Source organism: Saccopteryx leptura, chromosome 8, assembly GCF_036850995.1.
Source record: "Saccopteryx leptura isolate mSacLep1 chromosome 8, mSacLep1_pri_phased_curated, whole genome shotgun sequence".
NCBI classification, from domain to species: domain Eukaryota; kingdom Metazoa; phylum Chordata; class Mammalia; order Chiroptera; family Emballonuridae; genus Saccopteryx; species Saccopteryx leptura.
The window spans coordinates 20420978-20441221 of record NC_089510.1 but is presented as its reverse complement, the minus strand read 5'-3'; the positions used below and the strand labels follow the sequence as shown (position 1 = coordinate 20441221).

Below are 20244 nucleotides of genomic sequence, written 5' to 3'. Positions count from 1 at the left end.
AATTCCTGTGATATTTTTTACTCTAAAGTGAAAGAACATGGTAGAAGATTTTTAAATATCTTGGACACTGTTTGTGTATTAGGCAAAAAAACTTTTATTTATTTATTTATTTTTATAAATTTTTATTAATTTTAATGGGGTGACATTAATAAATCAGAGTATATATATTCAAAGAAAACATCTCCAGGTTATCTTATCATTCAATTATGCTGCATACCTGTCACCTAAAGACAGATTTCCTCCATCACATTCTATCTGATTTTATTTGTGCTCCTCCCCTCCCCTCTCTCCCTTGTTCTTTTCCCTCCTCCCCCCTGTAACCACCACACTCTTGTCCATGTCTCTTAGTCTCGTTTTTATATGCCACCTATGTATGGAATCATATAGTTCTTAGTTTTTTTCTGATTTACTTATTTCACTTTGTATAATGTTATCAAGATTTATTCATTTTGTTGTAAATGATCCGATGTCATCATTTCTTATGGCTGAGTAGTATTCCATAGTATATATGTACCACATCTTCTTTATCCAGTCATCTATTAAAGGGCTTTTTGGTTGTTTCCATGTCTTGGCCACTGTGAACAATGCTGCAATGAACATGGGGCTGCATCTGTCTTTATGTACCAATGTCTCTGAGTTTTGGGGGTATATACCCAGTAGAGTGATTGCTAGGTCATATGGTAGTTATATTTTTAGTTTTTTGAGGAAAAATCATACTTTCTTCCATAATGGTTGTATTACTTTACATTCCCAACAACAGTGGATGAGGGTTCCTTTATCTCCACAACCTCTTCAACTCTTGTTATTACCTGTCTTGTTGATAATAACTAATCTAACAGGTGTGAGGTGGTATCTCATTATAGTTTTGATTTGCATTTCTCTAAAAATTAATGAAGATGACCATCTTTTCATATATCTGTTAACCATATGTTGGGCCACAAAAATAACATCAGCAAATTCAGAAAAATTGAAATTGTAGCAAGCATATTTTCTGATCATAAAGCCTTAAAACTAGAATTCAACTGCAAAAAAGAGGTTAGAAAACCCCACAAAAATGTGGAAACTAAACAACATACTTTTAAAAAATGAGTGGATCAAAGAAGAAATAAGCACAGAGATCAAAAGATATATGCAGACAAATCAAAATGACAATACAAAATATCAGAATCTCTGGGATGCAGCAAAAGCAGTAATAAGAGGGAAGTTCATATCACCTCAGGCCTATATGAACAAACAAGAAACAGCCCAAGTAAACCACTTAACTTCACACATTAAGGAACTAGAAAAAGAAGAACAAAGACAACCCAAAACCAGCCAAAGAAAGGAAATAATAAAATTCAGAGCAGAAATAAATTAAATAGAGAACAGAAATACTATAGAAAAAATTAATAAAACAAGGAGCTGGCTCTTTGAAAAGATCAACGAAATTGACAAACCCTTGGCAAGACTCACCAAGGAAAAAAGAGAAAAAACTCATATAAACAAAATCCAAAATGAAAGAGAAGAAATCACCACAGATATCAAAGATATACAAAGAATTATTGTAGAATACCATGAAAAAATACATGCCACCAAATTCAACAATCTAGAAGAAATGGATAAATTCCTAGAACAATACAACCTTCCTAGACTGAGTCATGAAGAAGCAGAAAGCTTAAACAGACCAATTAACAGGGAGGAAATAGAAACAACTAGTAAAAACCTCCCCAAAAATAAAAGTCCAGGCCCAGACAGCTATATTAGTGAATTCTATCAAATATTCAAAGAAGACTTGGTTCCTATTCTACTCAAAGTCTTCCAAAAAATTGAAGAAGAAGCAATACTTCCAAACACATTTTATGAAGCCAACATAACTCTCATACCGAAATCTGGCAAGGACGGCACAAAAAAAGAAAACTACAGACCAATATCTCTAATGAATACAGATGCTAAAATACTAAACAAAATACTAGCAAATCGCATACAACAATATATTAAAAAATAATATATCATGATCAAGTGGGATTCATCCCAGAATCTCAAGGATGGTTCAACATATGTAAAACAGTTAACGTAATACACCATATCAACAAAACAAAGAACAAAAATCACATGATTCTATCAATAGATACAGAAAATGCATTTGATAAAACATAACACAATTTTATGTTTAAAACACTCAACAAAATGAGTATAGAAGGGAAATATCTCAACATGATAAAGGCCATTTATGATAAACCATCAGCTAACATCATATTAAATGGCATAAAACTGAGGAGTTTCTCCCTTAAATCAGGAACAAGACAGGGTTGTCTACTCTCTCCACTCTTATTTAGCAAAAAACTTTTAAATCAAGAATGATACTGAAGATCCATTTTGAATTAATTTTTGTGTAGGGGAGAAGGTGTAGTCAAGTTTTATTCTTTTGCATGTGGCTTATCAACTTTCTCAGCACCTCTTATTAAAGAGGCTTTCTTTTCTCCATTATGTGTTTTTGGCTCCTTTGCCAAATATTATTTGTCCATAGATATGTGGTCTTATTTCTAGGCTGTCAATTCTGTTCCATTGGTCTGTATGTCTATTTTATTGCCAATACCATGCTATCTTCATTATCCTGGCTCTGTAGTGTAATTTTTTTCGTTGTGTTTTGTTTGTATTTTTCTGAATTGAGAAGCAAGGAGGAAGAGAGGTAGACTCCAGCATGCCCGCTAGGGAGTGACGTTCTGTCCATCTGGGCTGTTACTTTGTTGCAACTGGAGTCATTCTAGTGCCTGAGGCAGAGGCTATGGAGCCATCCTCAGCACCCAAGTCAACTTTGCTCCAATGGAACCTTGGCTGTGGGAAGGGAATAGAGAGGTAGAGAGAAAGGAGAGGGGGAAGGGTTGAGAAGCAGATGGGTGCTTCTCCCATCTGCCCTGGCTGGGAATCGAACCCGGGACTTCCACATGCCAGGCCGACGTTCTACCATTGAGCCAACCGGCCAAAACCAGGGCCGACACTGTGATTTTAATGATGATTGCATTAAATTTGTATTGCTTTGGGTAATATGTTAACTATGTTGATTCTTCCAATCTATGGACATGGAATATTGTTTCATTTCACTGTGTCTTTTTAATTTTATTTCAATGATGCTTTGCATAAAACTCTTATTATTTTTTTTTGTGACAGAGACAGAGAGAGACAGAGAGATGGACAGATAGAAACAGATAGACAGGAAGGGAGAGAGATGAGAAGCATCAATTCTTTGTTGTGGCATCTTAGTTATTCATTAATTGCTTTCTTATATCTGCCTTGACTGGGGGGCTAAAGTCGACCAACTGGCCCCTTGCTCAAGCCAGCGACCTTAGTTCAAGCTGGTGAGCTGTGCTCAAACCAGATGAGCCCACACTCAAGCTGGCATCTTTGTGGTTTCAAACCTTAGTCCTCTGTGTCCCAGTTCCACACTCTATCCACTGTGCAACTGCCTGGTCAGGCATAAACTTAGTATTTATGCTATCAGATTTTTAGAGAATTAGGGGAGAAAATTAAATGTAAATTAATTAATGTGATTCAAATTGTATTTAAATAGAAAAATTTAAGTTTTAGGAATTCTGAGAAGGAAGATTCTAGAAGAATTCTAGCCTAGACATTCTATCATAGGTAAACTTAGATTGTAGCCATAAACCAAAACCTCAAAATTGACAATCAAGTAAAGAAATAGAGAAAAAGAGAGAAAAAATAAACAAAATGTTGGAGTCACTTGCTCTTTTATAAAAATTTAAAATACTGTATATATTGTATATAAAAGCAAGTTTAAAAAGTACTCTTTTTTAGAGCTATGAATCCAATACAAAATATTATTCTGTAATGAGTCAGTTGGAAGAGAAGGATGTGATTGTTAAACAGAAGAAATGGAAAGGGATTATTTATGTAGTTATTTGCACATTGATCATTTCAAATTTAAACATACACAAAGGTCTGTTTTGTTAATGAAAATCAAAGGAGGTATTTGCTCAGCAGTTTGTAAATAACATTCTATATATATTCAAAATTGTATTCTTAATTATTGTAAACTCTTACTTCTTGAAGAGTATAGCAAGCTGTGATATTTTTTCCCATAGATTTGATTGTTGTGAAAATTAATTATAACATTTTTTTCTTATTTCCCAATATTGATTTCAATTTTTTTATTCAAACAATTTTTAAGAAATAATATAATATACTGTTTGCCAGCTTGACTTTAGATTGTTTCCTTATCATAATTTAGGCTCATTTTTAAACATAATCAATGAAACATTTATGTGGCTGTCTCTATATTTACAGTTTTGCTCAAGGGAAAAAAATCTTCACAAACAGTTAGAATAATTTTCAAAGAGTCTCTATGGATTTAATTACTGAGAATGTTTTACCTTTATATTTATAAGACAGGTAAGAAATCAATAAACATTTTTGTTGCTGTTGCTATTAAAGCCTATATATTCTTGACTAAGAATCTAATAGTGTATGCTAGTATTATTAAACAATTATCAATATATACATTTGTGCAAATGTTGAACCAGGAATTATGAGGAATATATTTATAATTAAGAAGGAATATAAAATAAGCATCTGTTCTCTGTAAAATTGCATTTTAGCAGTTTATATAAGATATATATAATCAACCATACACTTAGCAGGACAGGTAAGTAGCATAAATGAATTATAAAACATCATAAAGAGCCTGACCAGGTGGTGGCGCAGTAGATAGAGCGTTGGACTGAGATGCGGAGGACCCAGGTTCGAGACCCCGAGGTCGCCAGCTTGAGTGCGGGATCATCTTATTTGAGCAAAAAGCTCACCAGCTTGGACCCAAGGTCACTGGCTCGAGCAAGGGGTTACTGGGTCTACTGTAGCCCCATGGTCAAGGCACATATGAGAAAGCAATCAATGAACAACTAAGGTGTCGCAACAAAAAACTGATGATTGATCTCATCTCTCCCCGTTCCTGTCTGTCCCTATCTATCCCTCTCTCTGACTCTCTCTTTGTCCCTGTAAAAAAAATAAAATAAAATAAAGTTAATAATTCTTATAAATATATACAGTAGTTTGCATGTGTGTATATTTCATTAAAAATCATTAAGATTAATCAAAATTAAGTTAGAGACATTATAGCAACCTCTATAAAAGATATAACTTTTGATTAGTGTATTTAATTACGATAGAACTTTGACTGGTAGAAACAGAAGATGCCATCTCATGAGGAGTCAGACCCCGATATGTTTGCCTTCCAGATACCATATTGTTGAAGAGATAAATTTAAATTTGGTGAATGTCAGTAAAAGAAAATATAGTTGATAGGTAAAATTTCTGAGCTAAGTTAAATTAGGAAAGAGTCAAGTTAAAAGTATTGTACTTGATATAATAATAGAGCACTTCAATAATGGGTCCTTTGATAGGCAATTGGGTAAAGAAGATGTAGTACATATATACTATGAAATAATACTCAGCCATAAAAAAAGATGAAATACTGCCATTTGCAACAACATGGATGAACATTGAGAATATCATTTTAAGTGAAATAAGTCAGACTGAAAAAGTTAAGCACCATATAATTTCACTCTATGTGGGCTATAAAACTGAAAGCAACAAATGAACAAACTATTAAAAAAACCCTAAAAACTCATAAATATAATTACCAGTGGGAAGGAATTAGGAGGATAGTAAGGTAAAGGGGTTCAAATGTATGGTAATGAAAGATGATTAGACTTTTGGTTGGGAACACAATGCAATATACAGATCATATAGCACAGAAGTGTACGCTTAAAACTTATAAAATACTATTAAGCAATGTCACTCCAATAAATGTAATGAAAAATATAATAAAATAAATAAATATGCAATAAAGTGCCTTGAATCACAGACTAAAGAATCTTGACTTTCTTGAAAAAAAAATTTATTATGTCTTTTAAGAAGAGAGTATTCCTGATTAGTGTTTCCTTTAAGTGTACCATTGTGAACTATCTGGAAAAGGTAATTCAATGAATATACCATACATAGACTTCTGAAGAGAGCAAACAAGGTCTTACATGAAGTGAAGTAATACTAAAAAGAAAGTACAGAATAGATAATAGAAGAGCTGTTGGGCAAGCAAATATAACTTTTTGGGGCCAGAAAATGTACAGTGTTTCAGATAAGAGAGAAAACACTCTATTTGAGATGTTTGGTCTCTATATAGGAACAGTCTTAGTCTTACATGGAAGAAAATAACATGCAAAACCAGTTATAATATTAACATAATATTTAAAATACATGTTTTTGTAAAGTCTAAAATTGATACAGCTATTATCATTTGTTAAGTTTTTTCCAATGTTTAAAATATTTAGGACTAAGATAGTACAGCAAATAAAAAAAAAGAAAAGAATAAGCTAGAAGATTTTACTCAGATGACAAAAATTCTTACAACTTCTCTTTTAAATTTGTAATTTTTCATTGTGTTAGAGATGTATTGATTCAATTGATAAGTACATCTTTGTGTATTTGCACGTGTGTGTTTGAGAGAGAGAGAGGAAGAGAGAGATGGTTCTTTAGGTTTTTGTTTTTTTTTTCTATATTGGTCTCCATTCATTCTCTTATTAGTGGTTTCTGGGTATACTACTCAATATCTTGCTTTATCCTCATAATTCTTCTTTTTCCTTTTTTTTTAAGTGAGAGAGAGAGACAGAGAAAGGAGAGATATGAGCAGCATCAACTTATAGTTGTGTCACTGATTGTTTCTCAGATATGCCTTGACTAAGGGGCTCCAGCTGAGCCAGTGACCTCTTGCTCATGCCAGCAACCTTGAACTTCAAGCCAGCCTCCTTTGGGATCAAGCCAGTGATAATGGGATCACGTCAATGAGCCCATGTTCAAGCTGGTAAGCTTCTATTCAAGCTTGAGGAGCTCATACTCAAGCTGGTGACCTCAAGATTTTGAACCTAAGACCTCAGCATTCTGGGTAGGTGCTCTATCCACTGCACCACCACTGGTCATGCTATCTTTGTAATTCTTACAAGTTAGTCTTTGCTCAATATGGGTATGATATATCCCATACCTGCATGTGTCATTTTATGAAAGGCAATTAACCTTTTTATTTTCCTTTTCTTTTTGCAGTTTGAGAATTCCAGTGATTTCTACTGAAAAGCTCTACAATGAAAGTCCCTACTCAAAGATTACCATCAGCCATTTTGTTTGTTTGTTTGTTTTGATAGGGTCAAAAGTGTGTAATGCAGTAAAAAGTGAAGTCAGTGTGAGGTGGAAATTTTAAGCCAACTTATTCTATTAAATTGCAAATTAAAACTCTGAGTCTGAGTTTATCTACTCATATAAATTCCTGAAATCAATGATTACACTAAAGCAGTATGTATCATGTAGGAGCAGTCTTATTATATTAAAGATTGGATTTAAATGAGACAATGCCATCAATGTTAACTTCACCATGAGATTTAAAACTTCAGTAGCAAATAATAAATGGATATCTACCTGTTTAAATCTGAGCATATACTACTTGATTATGATTTTTTTTTTTTTTTTTTTTAATTTTTTATTTTATTTTATTCATTTTAGAGAGGAGAGAGAAAGGAAGAGGGAGAGAGGAGAGAGAGACAGAGAGAGAAGGTGGGGAGGAGCTGGAAGCATCAACTCCCATATGTGCCTTGACCAGGCAAGCCCAGGGTTTCGAACCGGCGACCTCAGCATTTCCAGGTCGATGCTCTATCCACTGCGCCACCACAGGTCAGGCGATTATGATTTTTTTTAAAGCACATCTTACTCCCAAGTATAAAGTTTGTCATTAAAACAGAAAGTAACCTATATACAAAAGGTAAGTGTTCTCTAGAAGATTTGGAAATAATGACAACTATTAGAATGCCTGTGAAATTCTGGACCATTTTTTACTAATAAATAGTGTTCATTGATGATTATTTTGACACATTTAAGAAAAAATGTCACACTACAAACTGTATAATTTCAGCCAATTTATGGCACACAAATACCGGATTATTTTTAGAAAAGATAAGATTGTTATGATTGTGAGGGAGTGACAGAGTTTAGTATGAAAAGGAAAACATTCAAGGTTGTAACATGTCAGAATGGCTCTTATTAACAAAACAACACATAATAAGTGCTGGCAAGGATGTGGAGAAAAGGGGACCCTCCTGCACTGCTGGTGGGAATGCAGACTGGTACAGCCACTGTGGAAAACAGTATGGGGAGTCCTCAAAAAATTAAAAATGAAACTGCCCTTTGACACAGCTATCTCACTTTTAGGAATATATCCTATGAATACCAAATCACTAATTGAAAAGAAGAAATGCACCCCATGTTTATTGCAGCATGTTTACAATTGCCAAGATCTGGAAACAACCCAAGTGTCCATCAGTGGAAGAGCGGATTAAAAAGCAGTGATACATATACACAATGGAATACTACGTGGCCATGAGGAAGAAGGAAATCTTACCTTTCACAACAACATGGATGGACCTGGAAACTATTATGCTAAGTGAAATAAGCCAGGTAAAGAAAGAAAAATATCATATGACCTCACTCATTTGAGGAATCCAATGAACAATATGAACTGAGCAATGGAACAGAGGCAGAGGCGGGATCAAAGGGACCAGAGGGAAAGCGGTCAGAGGGAAAGTAGGAGAGAGGATGGGATCAGAGAAGGGAAAGAGATTAATGAAATTATATATACATAACACAGCAGTATAGAGAACAGGACAGCAAATCCTGGAGGGAGGGGGGAATGCACTGCGGGAAGGCATGGGGGGAGTGGGGGGGAGCTGAGGGGAATAAGGGGGTGGGGGGAGCTATATTTGGTGTGACACTTGAACCTATGTAAACACAAATAAAATTATAAAAAGAAGATTGTAACAAATGCTTAAACTAATCTCTCAAAGACTTTGTGCTAAAGAAAAGCAATTATCCATGCCTTATCTATATTTAATATTTCTTTCAGACACAGAATATTAATTCTTGTTTAAAAGATGAATAAATCTCAAGTAAACATTTATTCCCATATCTGAGTGATAAGTTCTTTAATGTATGTACATAAAGCTTAATATATTAGTGCTCTATTTAAAAATGATCATTCTTAAGAAAATGTATTTTCAACTTATTTGAAACATAGTACCTCCTGAAAACCTCATTTGACTAAGGTAGACATTAGAACATTTTCATATTTTTTAAATGAAGAAGTTATGAGCCAAAGTTTCTCAGAATCTGCTGTTTTATCAATCTGTGTACATTATAGAAACATTTTGATTTCATATCAAATGTACTGTATTTTCCTTTTATAAGACGCACTGTTTCAAAAAACGTGGGGTTTAAAAAGTGGGTGCGTCTTATGGAGTGGCTGTGATATTTCAATGCCATAGAAGGAACTGAGAACGAGGCAATAGATGAAGATAGTGATTTGTCATTAGACACAGATGAGGACAAGCTAATGGAAGGGAGTTTTGACAGTGATGAGGAGTTGTATGAATTTTATGATGAATAAAACTTGAGTTCAATAACTTTATGCAATAATTTTTTTTTCAAATTTTGGGCTCAAAATTAAGGTGTGCCTTATACATGGGGAAATACGATATCTACAAGCGTCCTAATCAATCAGATGCCTGAAAATCATTTAGTTCAAAGGCATATCATAAAGATTTGGTTTTATTGTCCACATAAGAGTTACTCTGCAATCCATTACTTTACTATAAAAAAGTGTAAAGTAACCTTATAAGATCTAGTACTTCTGTTAGACTCTGTGTCAACATTACAGAACTGCCTCTGCTTTATGATTTGTTTCTTTTCTAATATTGAAACCAAAAGTAGAAATAAGTGCACATCATTTAACTGGTAGTTGGGGAATTCAATGTCACATGTAGGTAATTGCTGAAAATAATTGAAATTTAAGACTTAAAAACTTGGAAGTATTATTTTACTCATTTGGTCTTTCTCAAAGGATCAAATTTTTCTGCTTCATTTAATCTTGATTTTTTACAGTACCTCACTATGCTCAACCCTGAGAACTGTCCGTTTGAGTGCTAGTACCTAAGTTAATCAGAGCTAACCATTTCAGGGGACAATTCCTGGTCAGTCACAAGTTCAAATAGTTGCTGCTTTCTTCCCTTGCTTTTTTTTTTTTTAAGAGAGATTTTATTTATTTATTTATTTATTTATTTATTTGTTTGTTTGTTTATTTATTATGACAGAGAGAGAGAAACAGAGAGGTACAGATAGGGACAGACAGACAGGAAGGGAGATAAGAAGCATTAATTCTTCATTGTGGCACCTTAGTTATTCATTGATTACTTTCTCATATATGTCTTGACCAGGGGCCTAAAGCAGAGTGAGTGACCCTTTGCTCAAGCCAGTGACCTTGGGCTCAAGCTGATGAGCCTGGCTCAAACCAGATGAGTTCACGTTCAAGCAAGTGACCTCGGTGTTTCAAACCTGGGTCCTCCATGTCCCAGTCTGACGCTCTATCCAATGCAACACCACCTGGTCAGGCTCTTCTCCTTTTTAAAATTTTCTCTGTCTCTCTTTCTTCCTCCCTTGAAGCATCCCAGATATTTTTAGTGCCCTAAATTTGCAAGAGTTGGGTTTAAGGTCATCATCAGATTCTTCCTATTCTAATTGGAGATATTTGTAAATCATATTTTTCAGAATTTATGGCATTGTTTTCTTTTTAATTTTTTGATCAAGCTTTGAAGTTTTAGAACTTCTATATGACTGTGGTTATGCCTGAAAAAAATATACACCAGACATTTAAAAATGTGTAATTCAAGAAATCTTTAGATTGTTTTAGTAAGTAGTTCTCTGAGCAAATAATAATAATAATAATAATAAATATTTACAGTGAATCTAAGTTAATTTTATTTCTCATATTTTGTCTTCTCCATATGTTTTTCAATATGATAATCAAAACATTTAACACAGGCACACTTTTTGATCAGATGGATATTAGCTCTAATATTATGACACATATTATGAAAAAGATTGCAAAGAGAAAAGGCAAATGTCATTATTTTTTTAAACATGATTTTTAATTTATTTATTCATTTTCAGAGAGGAGAGGGAGAGACAGAGAGAGAGAGAGAGGGGAGAGAGAGAGAGAGAGAAGGGGGGGAGGAGCTGGAAGCATCAACTCCCATATGTGCCTTGACCAGGCAAGCCCAGGGTTTCAAACCGGTGACCTCAGCATTTCCAGGTCGACGCTTTATCCACTGTGCCACCACAGGTCAGGCCGGCAAATGTTATTAAATGACACTTATTGAGCAATGGGTAAACAGTTTCTTTAATCAAGGATGTAGTATACTATTTCATATTTTTTAATGTTGAGTGATATTTTGCTTCTGTAATTTTAGTACAATTATCCTTTTGATGAGTCTCTTTCTATAAAAACATACATGAGATGTTCATAGAGCTTTCGAGAAGAAGTAAAATGCTTAGGTATAATTTTGTAAGTAGTATGTATAAAACAACAGAGTTCTAAACCCATGAGTTCAAAAATACATTTTGAAAAACTAATCAATGTATATGACAGCATCATTCCACAATGGAGTCTTAAATATAGTGATACATTTTTTTGTGTGTTAGAGTTTCCTACTGAATATTTACATAATGCCTCAAAATAATTGCTCTTTTGTTGCAAGAAAACTGCTTACCCAAAAATGTTCAAGAAGTACACTTCACTTATGGATCTATAATCGTGGTTTTGCACATCTTATGGGACTTCACAAGACAGAGGGACATTTAATTGAAAATGATTGAGTGCCCAACACACCACAGATGCCCCGTCTAAATAACAGCACTGGAGATTACACAGAGTCAGCTTCTTGTTTCAGAAACATAACCAAATATATTGGGTCTCATTTCCAAGATAAGCACTTGTGTGTTTCCAAAAAGTCAATGTGTGATTAAATTTTGAAGCCATGAGATGAAAGCAAAAGACCATATGGGCCTCAGAAAAGAAATACTCAGGGGAAAAACAAATTATAGATATATTTTTAAAAATTACATAAACTTAGAGCTAATTTCCCAATATTATCACTTTGAAAAACATTTTCGAAGAAATTATCTTTCCTTTAACTTTTAATTAATTGAGGTAATTTTGTAACCCTCTGGATTTCAGAACACAAGGAATGAAAATATTCTGTAACCTTCATTAGCTAAGGACTGCCATTGTGAAAGTATCTATATGATAAAGAGATCCACATTATGTTTATTCAGCCAATTTTTCTGATGATATATTAAGTATAATATTTATTTCACAAGACATACTTTTGAAGAGTGTTGACTTTTAATCAATATGCTTGGAGAACTAAAAACACTGTAAACAAGCAAACATAACCATCAGTGTCATTAAAAATGTTAAAAAAGAATATACTCCCAATTCTACCCTTTATCAGCTGTGTGATTGGAAAAGGTCATATTACCACCAGACTTATTATTTTCCTCGACCTTAATGAAAATAATTGTAAGAACTTTTGGAAACTTTTTATAACAGGAGAGTTGTGCAATGTAAATAAGACAAGAAGCATGAGTCTGTCTGGGAATCTACGCTGATACAAGATTGTATACATCACAGACCATAGATTCCCAACCATTCATGAGCCATGACATTCACTTAACTGGTTAAGGCCTTTCATATCTCCTGTGCTGGTTTTAGGTCAAAACCCACTAACCAATTAGTTTCTTCATCCCATTAGTAATGCTCTTGACAGTAGCCTTTTCCACATTTGTTGAACCCAAACTCACTCTTTACCCCTTCCAGTTTTTTCCACTTGTTCTAGAAAGCTTTCTACCTTAACACAATAAAGGCACTGTTCTTGTGTCTTGGGAAGGCCCAACTTCCCATTTCTAGTTATATTCTATTACAGGGTTCATATCTCTGCCTCTCCTCTAGAAGCTCATAATTTCTATTGAACCTCAACTAAAATAGCCATGTTGCTTTATCAGTTTTGCCGTGAATTTAGTCTGGATTTCTTTGCTGTTCAAATACGCTTTTGAAAGTCACAGGACATCATCCTAGACTGTGTTTATATAACCGAGAATAAATATGCTATCTTACTGAGTTAGTCTGACAAGCCAGAAGATAGAGCTAAATAAAAATGTACTAATAATCCATTTTGTTACTCTTATAACCATGATTCCATGTCACTAGTTCAGTGGTCAAAGTTATGTCTTCTGTAGCAAATCAAAAGTATATAATCAATCCTATGCTTTCACCTCTGGCCAAGGTCTTGTTAGAGTTGAAAGGCCTGGTCTCCTCCTGCTGACACACATCAAGGGTTCACATCAAAACAAGAACAAACATAAGCGGGAGCTACATCACTCCACCTTGCCCCACCCGTCTTTCCCTCACTCTCATCATGATGAGTCTTGCAGTTCTGATTCTCACTCAAGGCCAAGCAGACAACTAAGCTGCAGAGGGGATGTGCAGGCACCTGTTACAGAATACAAGAACTCTGGTTTATTAGTTACTTGCTAGCTTCAATTCCTGTAACAACCAAAAAGCAGACTCTGACTTTCAGATATGCCAGCTCTGGGAGACTTGCTGACTTTCAACCAGTTAACCGAACAAACTGTGCTGTCTCCTTAGTAAGGAACTCTCAAACCCCTCATTTCAATTCCTTTGTTCATTTTTATTTTTAGTTTTTGTATATTCTCCTTCTTTTTTCCTCCTTGTAAAAACCCTTGCCTGCACCAAAATATTTAGGTGGGTTCACGAGGACAGAAGTACCGCCATTTTCTCGGGCTGCCAGCTCTTAAATAAACCTCTCTCCTTTTGCACCAACACCTTGTTCATCAGTATTGGTTTTCCTCACAGCAGTCAGTGGAACCAGCATTTGGTAACATTTACTCTACTTGGGATTTTGAATTTCAGAGCCATGGAAGAAATGTGAGAGAACTCAGTTTCCAGAAATGTGAGAGCACTCAGTTTCCAGAATAGCCCGATATCAGAATGTGTATTAAATATATAACTAAGACTACCAATTTTAAGTTAGTAAAATATACTATATATAATTCTTTAAAAAAATAGTAATTTAGGCCCTAGCTGGTTGGCATAGTGGTAGAGCATTAGCCTGGCATGTGGAAGTCCTGGGTTAGATTCCCGGCCAGGGCACACAGGAGAGGTGCCCATCTGCTTCTCTACCCTTCCCCCTCTCCTTTCACTCTATCTCTCTCTTCACCTCCTGCAGCCAAGGCTCCACTGGAGCAGAGTTGGCCCGGATGCTGAGGATGGCCCCATGGCCTCTGCCTCAGCTGTTAGAATGGCTCCTATTGCAACAGAGCAATGCCCCAGATGGGCAGAGCACTACCCCTTATTGGGCATGCTGGGTGGATCCTGGTCAGGAACCTGCGGGAGTCTGTCTCTCTGCCTTCCTGCTTCTCACTTCAGAAAAATATAAAATAATAATAATAATAATAATTTATCATAATCCTAATGGTTATTATTTTTTATGAAATTACATGGGGAAGAAATTTTATATATATTTTCATTAATCTTTAAAATTTGTTTACTCTATTTTCTTTTCTTAATTTTAGAGAATAAAAATTACTTGATGTGTAAGAGTGGACCCTAATATAAACTATGGGCTTTGAGGTAATAATAATGTGTCCATAAATAATGATGGGTTCGTGGGTTCATTTTCTGTAATGAGTGTACCATTGTTTTGTGGCAGGTGGATTGTGGGAGAGGCTGTGCGTAGGTGGGGACAGGGATATTTGGAAACTCTGTACTTTGCACTCAATTTCACTAAACATAAAATATAAGATTATTTACTTAAAGAAATATTTGGCATGGTTAAGTGACTTGTTAAATACCAGTCAGGTCAAAAATATTCATAGATTCATAATTTAAATCTAAATTTGTATTTTTCTCTCTACCTCATCACCTAACAATTTGTGATCAAGAGCGGGACAGCTTACTCAATATAATTGGATATAAACAACAACCTAATGATTAATTAAATGTTTTTTTATAACATAGATGGCAGGTGAGAAACAAATATTATAGAATTAAGATCTATTATTCAGTAGGTCAACTAGCATACAATTGTTACAAAGGCAGAGCAATATTATTTTTCTAAATTCATATTTTGTCTTGTTTTGGCCTAAATCATTTTACTCTGGGTGGTAATTTACCTATTTTTAACTCCTAATTTATTTTGTCACTTCTTCTGACTGTGGCTGGGTGCATGATAAACAATAAATAACATGTGATTAGCAAAAAAGGTACATATTAACCTGAGAAAAGCTGGTTTTGCCTTAATTTGAATTTCATTTTTTAATCTCTATTATGCTAATAAAAATGTATCAATATGTTTTTTATGAGATTTCTTCTTCAATTCTTGATAATTTTAAAAATGAGTATATAATGGTTGCTCTAAAACCCTTGACTTAGTTATGTGGTAGGAGAGCTGTCTTCTTCAAGATTTAAATCTTTCTTTTTGTACAGAATAGGGATCTGTGCTCTTATGTACATTAAGTTAATGTTAAAAACACAGGAAAAATTGTGGTTACCAGAAAGTTAAATAGTAAGTAAAATATAAACATTGTGCTGGATACACAGAAAAATTTATCAATACCTATAATTGTTTTCTTTTATGGAATAAATGCCAAATTCACATTTAACTAAAAATGTTCTGGTACTTTGCTAAAGTATATTTTAAAAGTCTTAAGCATTGGATTAAAGTGAATGACAATTCCTTGGTTATTGCATGTGACGTTGAACCCCACACCTTTTAAGGTCATGACTTTAATGAAATATAACAGCTTTCCCCTCCCCCTTCTCTATTTCTATAAATGGAGAATGCTACTGCCTGGAAGCTGTCTGGGAATCCAGCCAAAGAGAGAAGAGGGTTGAAAAAACCCTGGGGACTTGAAAGGAAAGTGGTTGGCATTAGCTTGGTCCTCACTTTAAACTAAAATTAAAACAATAGACAGACATGTACAGTAATCTCTCTTTTAAGGAAAAGAATAGAATGCCTCAAAATAATGTCAAGTGGAGCAATTTGGTCCTGGCCCAAGTTATGCAGCTGTTCAACAGGAAAACAGCAAAAGGCTTCCGTCCAAAGCAGGCAAATAAGGCATGATTGTTCATAAACAGTCACTGGGGTCCTCACATTTAAAACAAAGAAAACAGCATTAGCATACAGGATGGCAGGTAAGGAAGATGAATTTCAACACAAGTTGAGCCACTCCATCACTTGTGTTTCATACAGAAGATAATGGTACTTTGTTGATTACCCAAACTGTCTAATGACCACTAATAACTCAACTTTGAGGAAATCATAAACTCGTCAAACATTTTGTAAGAAACAATAAATATTTGACCATGGATTAAATATATTATTTGTCAGCTAGGAGATGTAAGGAATAATATATCCATCATCCATTTCTGATTCCCATCTGCTTATTAAAGATGGCTCAGAAAAATGGATAAATGGAAAAATATTAGAAAGTAAGTGTTTTGGAAACCAATCAGAGGCTGAGCCTCAGCATTGTGACTCAGAGGTTCCAAATAACAAAATGGGGAACCAGGTGTAATAGCTCCTAAGTAATGAATGGAAATTCAGCAGTAAAATAGGAAACTCAATCCTGCCTATTAGGTATTGTTATATTACATCCTTCATTTTTACTTCTACACTTTTTGGGCTTTTTTGATCCTATCTTACAATATGAACAGTCTTTCTATTATTTTTGTTTGTTTGTTATTTTATAACCTCTGTTTGACAGAAATTTCTTTCCTTATTTCTCTTCTATTTTTTCCTGAATCATTTTCTAAAATGGGTGATGTTCCCATCAATTCTCTTCACTTCCCACCGCCTACTATTTCCCTGATTAATCCATTTCAATTTGCCTTCTGTTCTCTATGCTCTGGAGAGACTGTTTGCCTTATGATCAGTAAGTTTTCCTTCTGGGAAGATCCAATGATTTCTTTCCAGTCTCCCCTTGTTTTTAGTTCTATCTGACTCATCTGGCACTGCTGGAGAAAAAAACATAAACTAAAGAGAGGCTAGAAATTAGGCTGTCTTTAAAGGAGTTAATGCCTACATTTATTGGAAGTGACAGTTACTTTGAAACTGCAGGACGGTGAATTTTAAGATTAGAAAGAACATAAGAAAACCAATGCTCTATTGGCAGTAAGGAATTTTGGCTATACCTTTTATGTCAATGGCTTGGCAGACTACAAGGTAAGCAAATGGTAAAAATAAAGTTGGGAATGAGAATGCAATATAAGAAAATTAGTTAATACATATGCACTTGTGTACCACAGTATATAGAATACAACACTGAGATCTATAAGAATAAAGACAGGATATCATGACTATTTTAGTCCTTATGGGGTAGAGCTTATGAGTTAATTACCAGAAGTTACTATAGTAATTAGAGTTTTTCTTTGTTTCATATGGCTGTAAACTCATACTAAAAATGGTCCTTTTGGTAGGAATTTGGCAAGTTATGAGAAAGAAGATAAATGCAGAAGAAAGTCTAGTAAAATAGGATAGTGAGAGTAAAATGTGTCCTGAGTCTGGTTCGTTCTTTACTTTCAAGCTGCCTTGGGTTCAACTTCAGGGCTGAACATTATTATAGAGCTCATCTTAGTTTTTCAAAAGTGACTTTGGCTAACATAACTGATCATTTATGCTCAGCAATGGAATTAGCAGAAAATAGGTGAAAGAGTGTAAACTTTGCACAGTGACTGAACTGAGTGTGAAACCTGACTTATCTATTTTAAATCTGGATGAGTAAGGAAAACTCGATATACATTTGTTGAGCTTTCGTTTCTGTTCCTGTAAAATAAAAAAGCTTTCTTATTTCCCTTACCTATTTGCAAAGTGATATTAATCAGGGTCCTTCCGAGAAAAGAGATAGTTTCTATGTTCTATACTTCTGAAACCTATGTATTCTTAAAAATTAATTAATTAATTAATTAATAATTAATATGAGGTGATTATACTTTTCATCCATTTGCAGTGTAGAAGAGTGTTACACAGCCAAACCTGTTTCTAAGTAGCTGAAACAGAAACCCTCATTACGTACATCTATTTAACCACACCCAGCTAACAGACACGGACTATTTAAATATGTAATTACATAGACCTCACAATCTGATTATTCACATCAATAAAATGCTGTTGCTACTGATCAGAGTGACAGTGGAATCAAAGAGTATATCATTGACTGGTAAATGAATGCTGTTTGTTCAAGGATGTATTTATATCCAAGCATTTCACACATTATGTTTCCCATCTTCACATCATTTAATTGTATAAGTTGTGCACATACTCCAAATGTACACACCTGCACTTGGGGCAGAACTAGGGAGAGAAAGTTAAAGCAAAAATCTTTTGCTATGCCTGATCCTGAACATGTTCCTTCATATCTCCATATGCTGACCCCTGCGGTTATAAGGGAGAAAAACGAACAAATAAAACAGAAGCATTAAAGGAGAGAGGGAAGAGGTGCAAACAAATTGGAAAGTTATAAGCAGAAGGAAGAGGTGTGAAGATGGAAGGGAAATTTGGAAACTTTCTGGTGTTAGGTACATAGAATTGGGAACATAAATCAGAATTTAGGTACGCCTGAAGCTGACTAGATGCTATTACACTTCTCTTCCTATTTAAACTACTGAACTTGGAACCAAAAGCTCTTGTAGAAACTTTAATAATAAAATGCAATGTCATATTTTGATAGCATACTGCAGTTGAAAAATGTTTTCTGTAAGCAATTTCATCTTATCAGAAGGTAAGAACTATTAAAGTGAATTGTGCAGGATATATGCAGTAAAGCTACTAAGAAAAAAATGTTTTCTTTTCAAGGTTTAAAACACCTTAAATGTTTCTTGCAAGATAAAATAAATTAATATACTAGTCCACAATATGCTCTTTAAATCTGCTTATTTACATCTCTAGGAAATAATTACTGGAAGAAAACAGTTTTAAAATACCAAAACTGATAAAAAAAAAAAGGATGAATATGCTTAGTGTGTTAAAAAGTACAAGCCTATATACAATTGAGGAAGTTGTAATTTCAAACTTCTGCCCTCAAATTATTTGAGAAAAAATTTTCATGGAATAATATGCGATCTACACTTAAATGACAAATATTATTAGAAACAAATATTAAATAATTTCACTTGATTTGCACCAAAACTATCTCATATAGCTGTATACAGAGTATGATTAAATCTTTCTTCTTAAAATTTTAACCAAAATAAAAATCAATTGGAAGTTTTTAAAAAATCAAATAAACTTACACTAGACCTAGGGTGTTACTATACTATATTAGAATAATCAAATGGCTTTTATATTTCCTTTCAGTAGTCCATAGTTAGTGATTCAATTTTTGTATAAAAAGTAGATTTTTATGACTTTGTGGTTTATAAACATGAATGTTAAAAAGTATAACTTTAGAGTTGATATATCCATATTAGGACTCCCGTATTCTAATAAGGAAATACTTCACAATTGAAAATGTTGAGCTTGTGACCCGTCTTTCATATTTCCTCCAAGCAGATCACATTCATAATCATGTTTTGTGGGAGCTGCTATATACATAAGAAATGTAGAGTTGATTTTATTTATTAAGAAAATGTTTCTCCATTTAACTTTCAAACAGGCATAGTTTGAGGATGTTTCAATATTTTCAAAGTTTTTCATGGGAGAACTAAGTTCAGCAATGTGTCACTTATATCAATCTGATGATGTAAACAGTGAGTGATTAAACCTACACTTCTTCAGGTTGAAATATCTTATTGGGAAAAAAAAATCTCAGCTGGAAACCTTCCCAGAACTTCTCTAGATGACAAAGAAAAGGACCAATCTTCCACAGACACTTAATGAAGACATGGCTCAGTGGGTTTTCTGTTCTGAAGATCACTTTGCCCCCCCCCCCCAGAAGTCAAAACCAGTGGATTTCTGCAGTTAAACCCTGCAATCAAAGCAGAATAAAAGCAAAAGCAAAAAACTTTATTGTTCATAAATCACTTACAGTGGTTTTCCTTTGGATTCGCAAGTCAAAATTAAAGGCTGTCCTTCTTGTGGAAAAGGAGTGGATGGTATAATCTTAACTGATGGTGTATCTAGAAAAAAAATGAAAAATTCATTAAACACATATAAACCTAAACATTTAATAATTGTACATCATGCCATGTGCTTATGCTCTTTCCTATAATTGTGTCTATTTAAAAGGGATTTCTTAGATTTAGATTTAATGAAACCGAGTATGTAATTTTAAGAAGCCACCATCCTGTCCATGAAAAGTTAACAA

The 20244-nt window shown here is 34.1% G+C and overlaps 1 protein-coding gene across 3 annotated transcripts in view; it reads right to left on the bottom strand.

Moving 5' to 3' along the window:
- The window catches only part of CADM2 (cell adhesion molecule 2), a 1163936-nt gene that overhangs the window by 137935 nt on the left and 1005757 nt on the right, over nucleotides 1-20244 (bottom strand). For all 3 annotated transcript variants that reach the window (XM_066347042.1, XM_066347045.1, XM_066347044.1), the window contains one exon: nucleotides 19966-20056. In XM_066347042.1, coding sequence (XP_066203139.1) covers nucleotides 19966-20056 — 91 coding nt within the window. The remainder of the gene's footprint in view (nucleotides 1-19965; nucleotides 20057-20244) is intronic.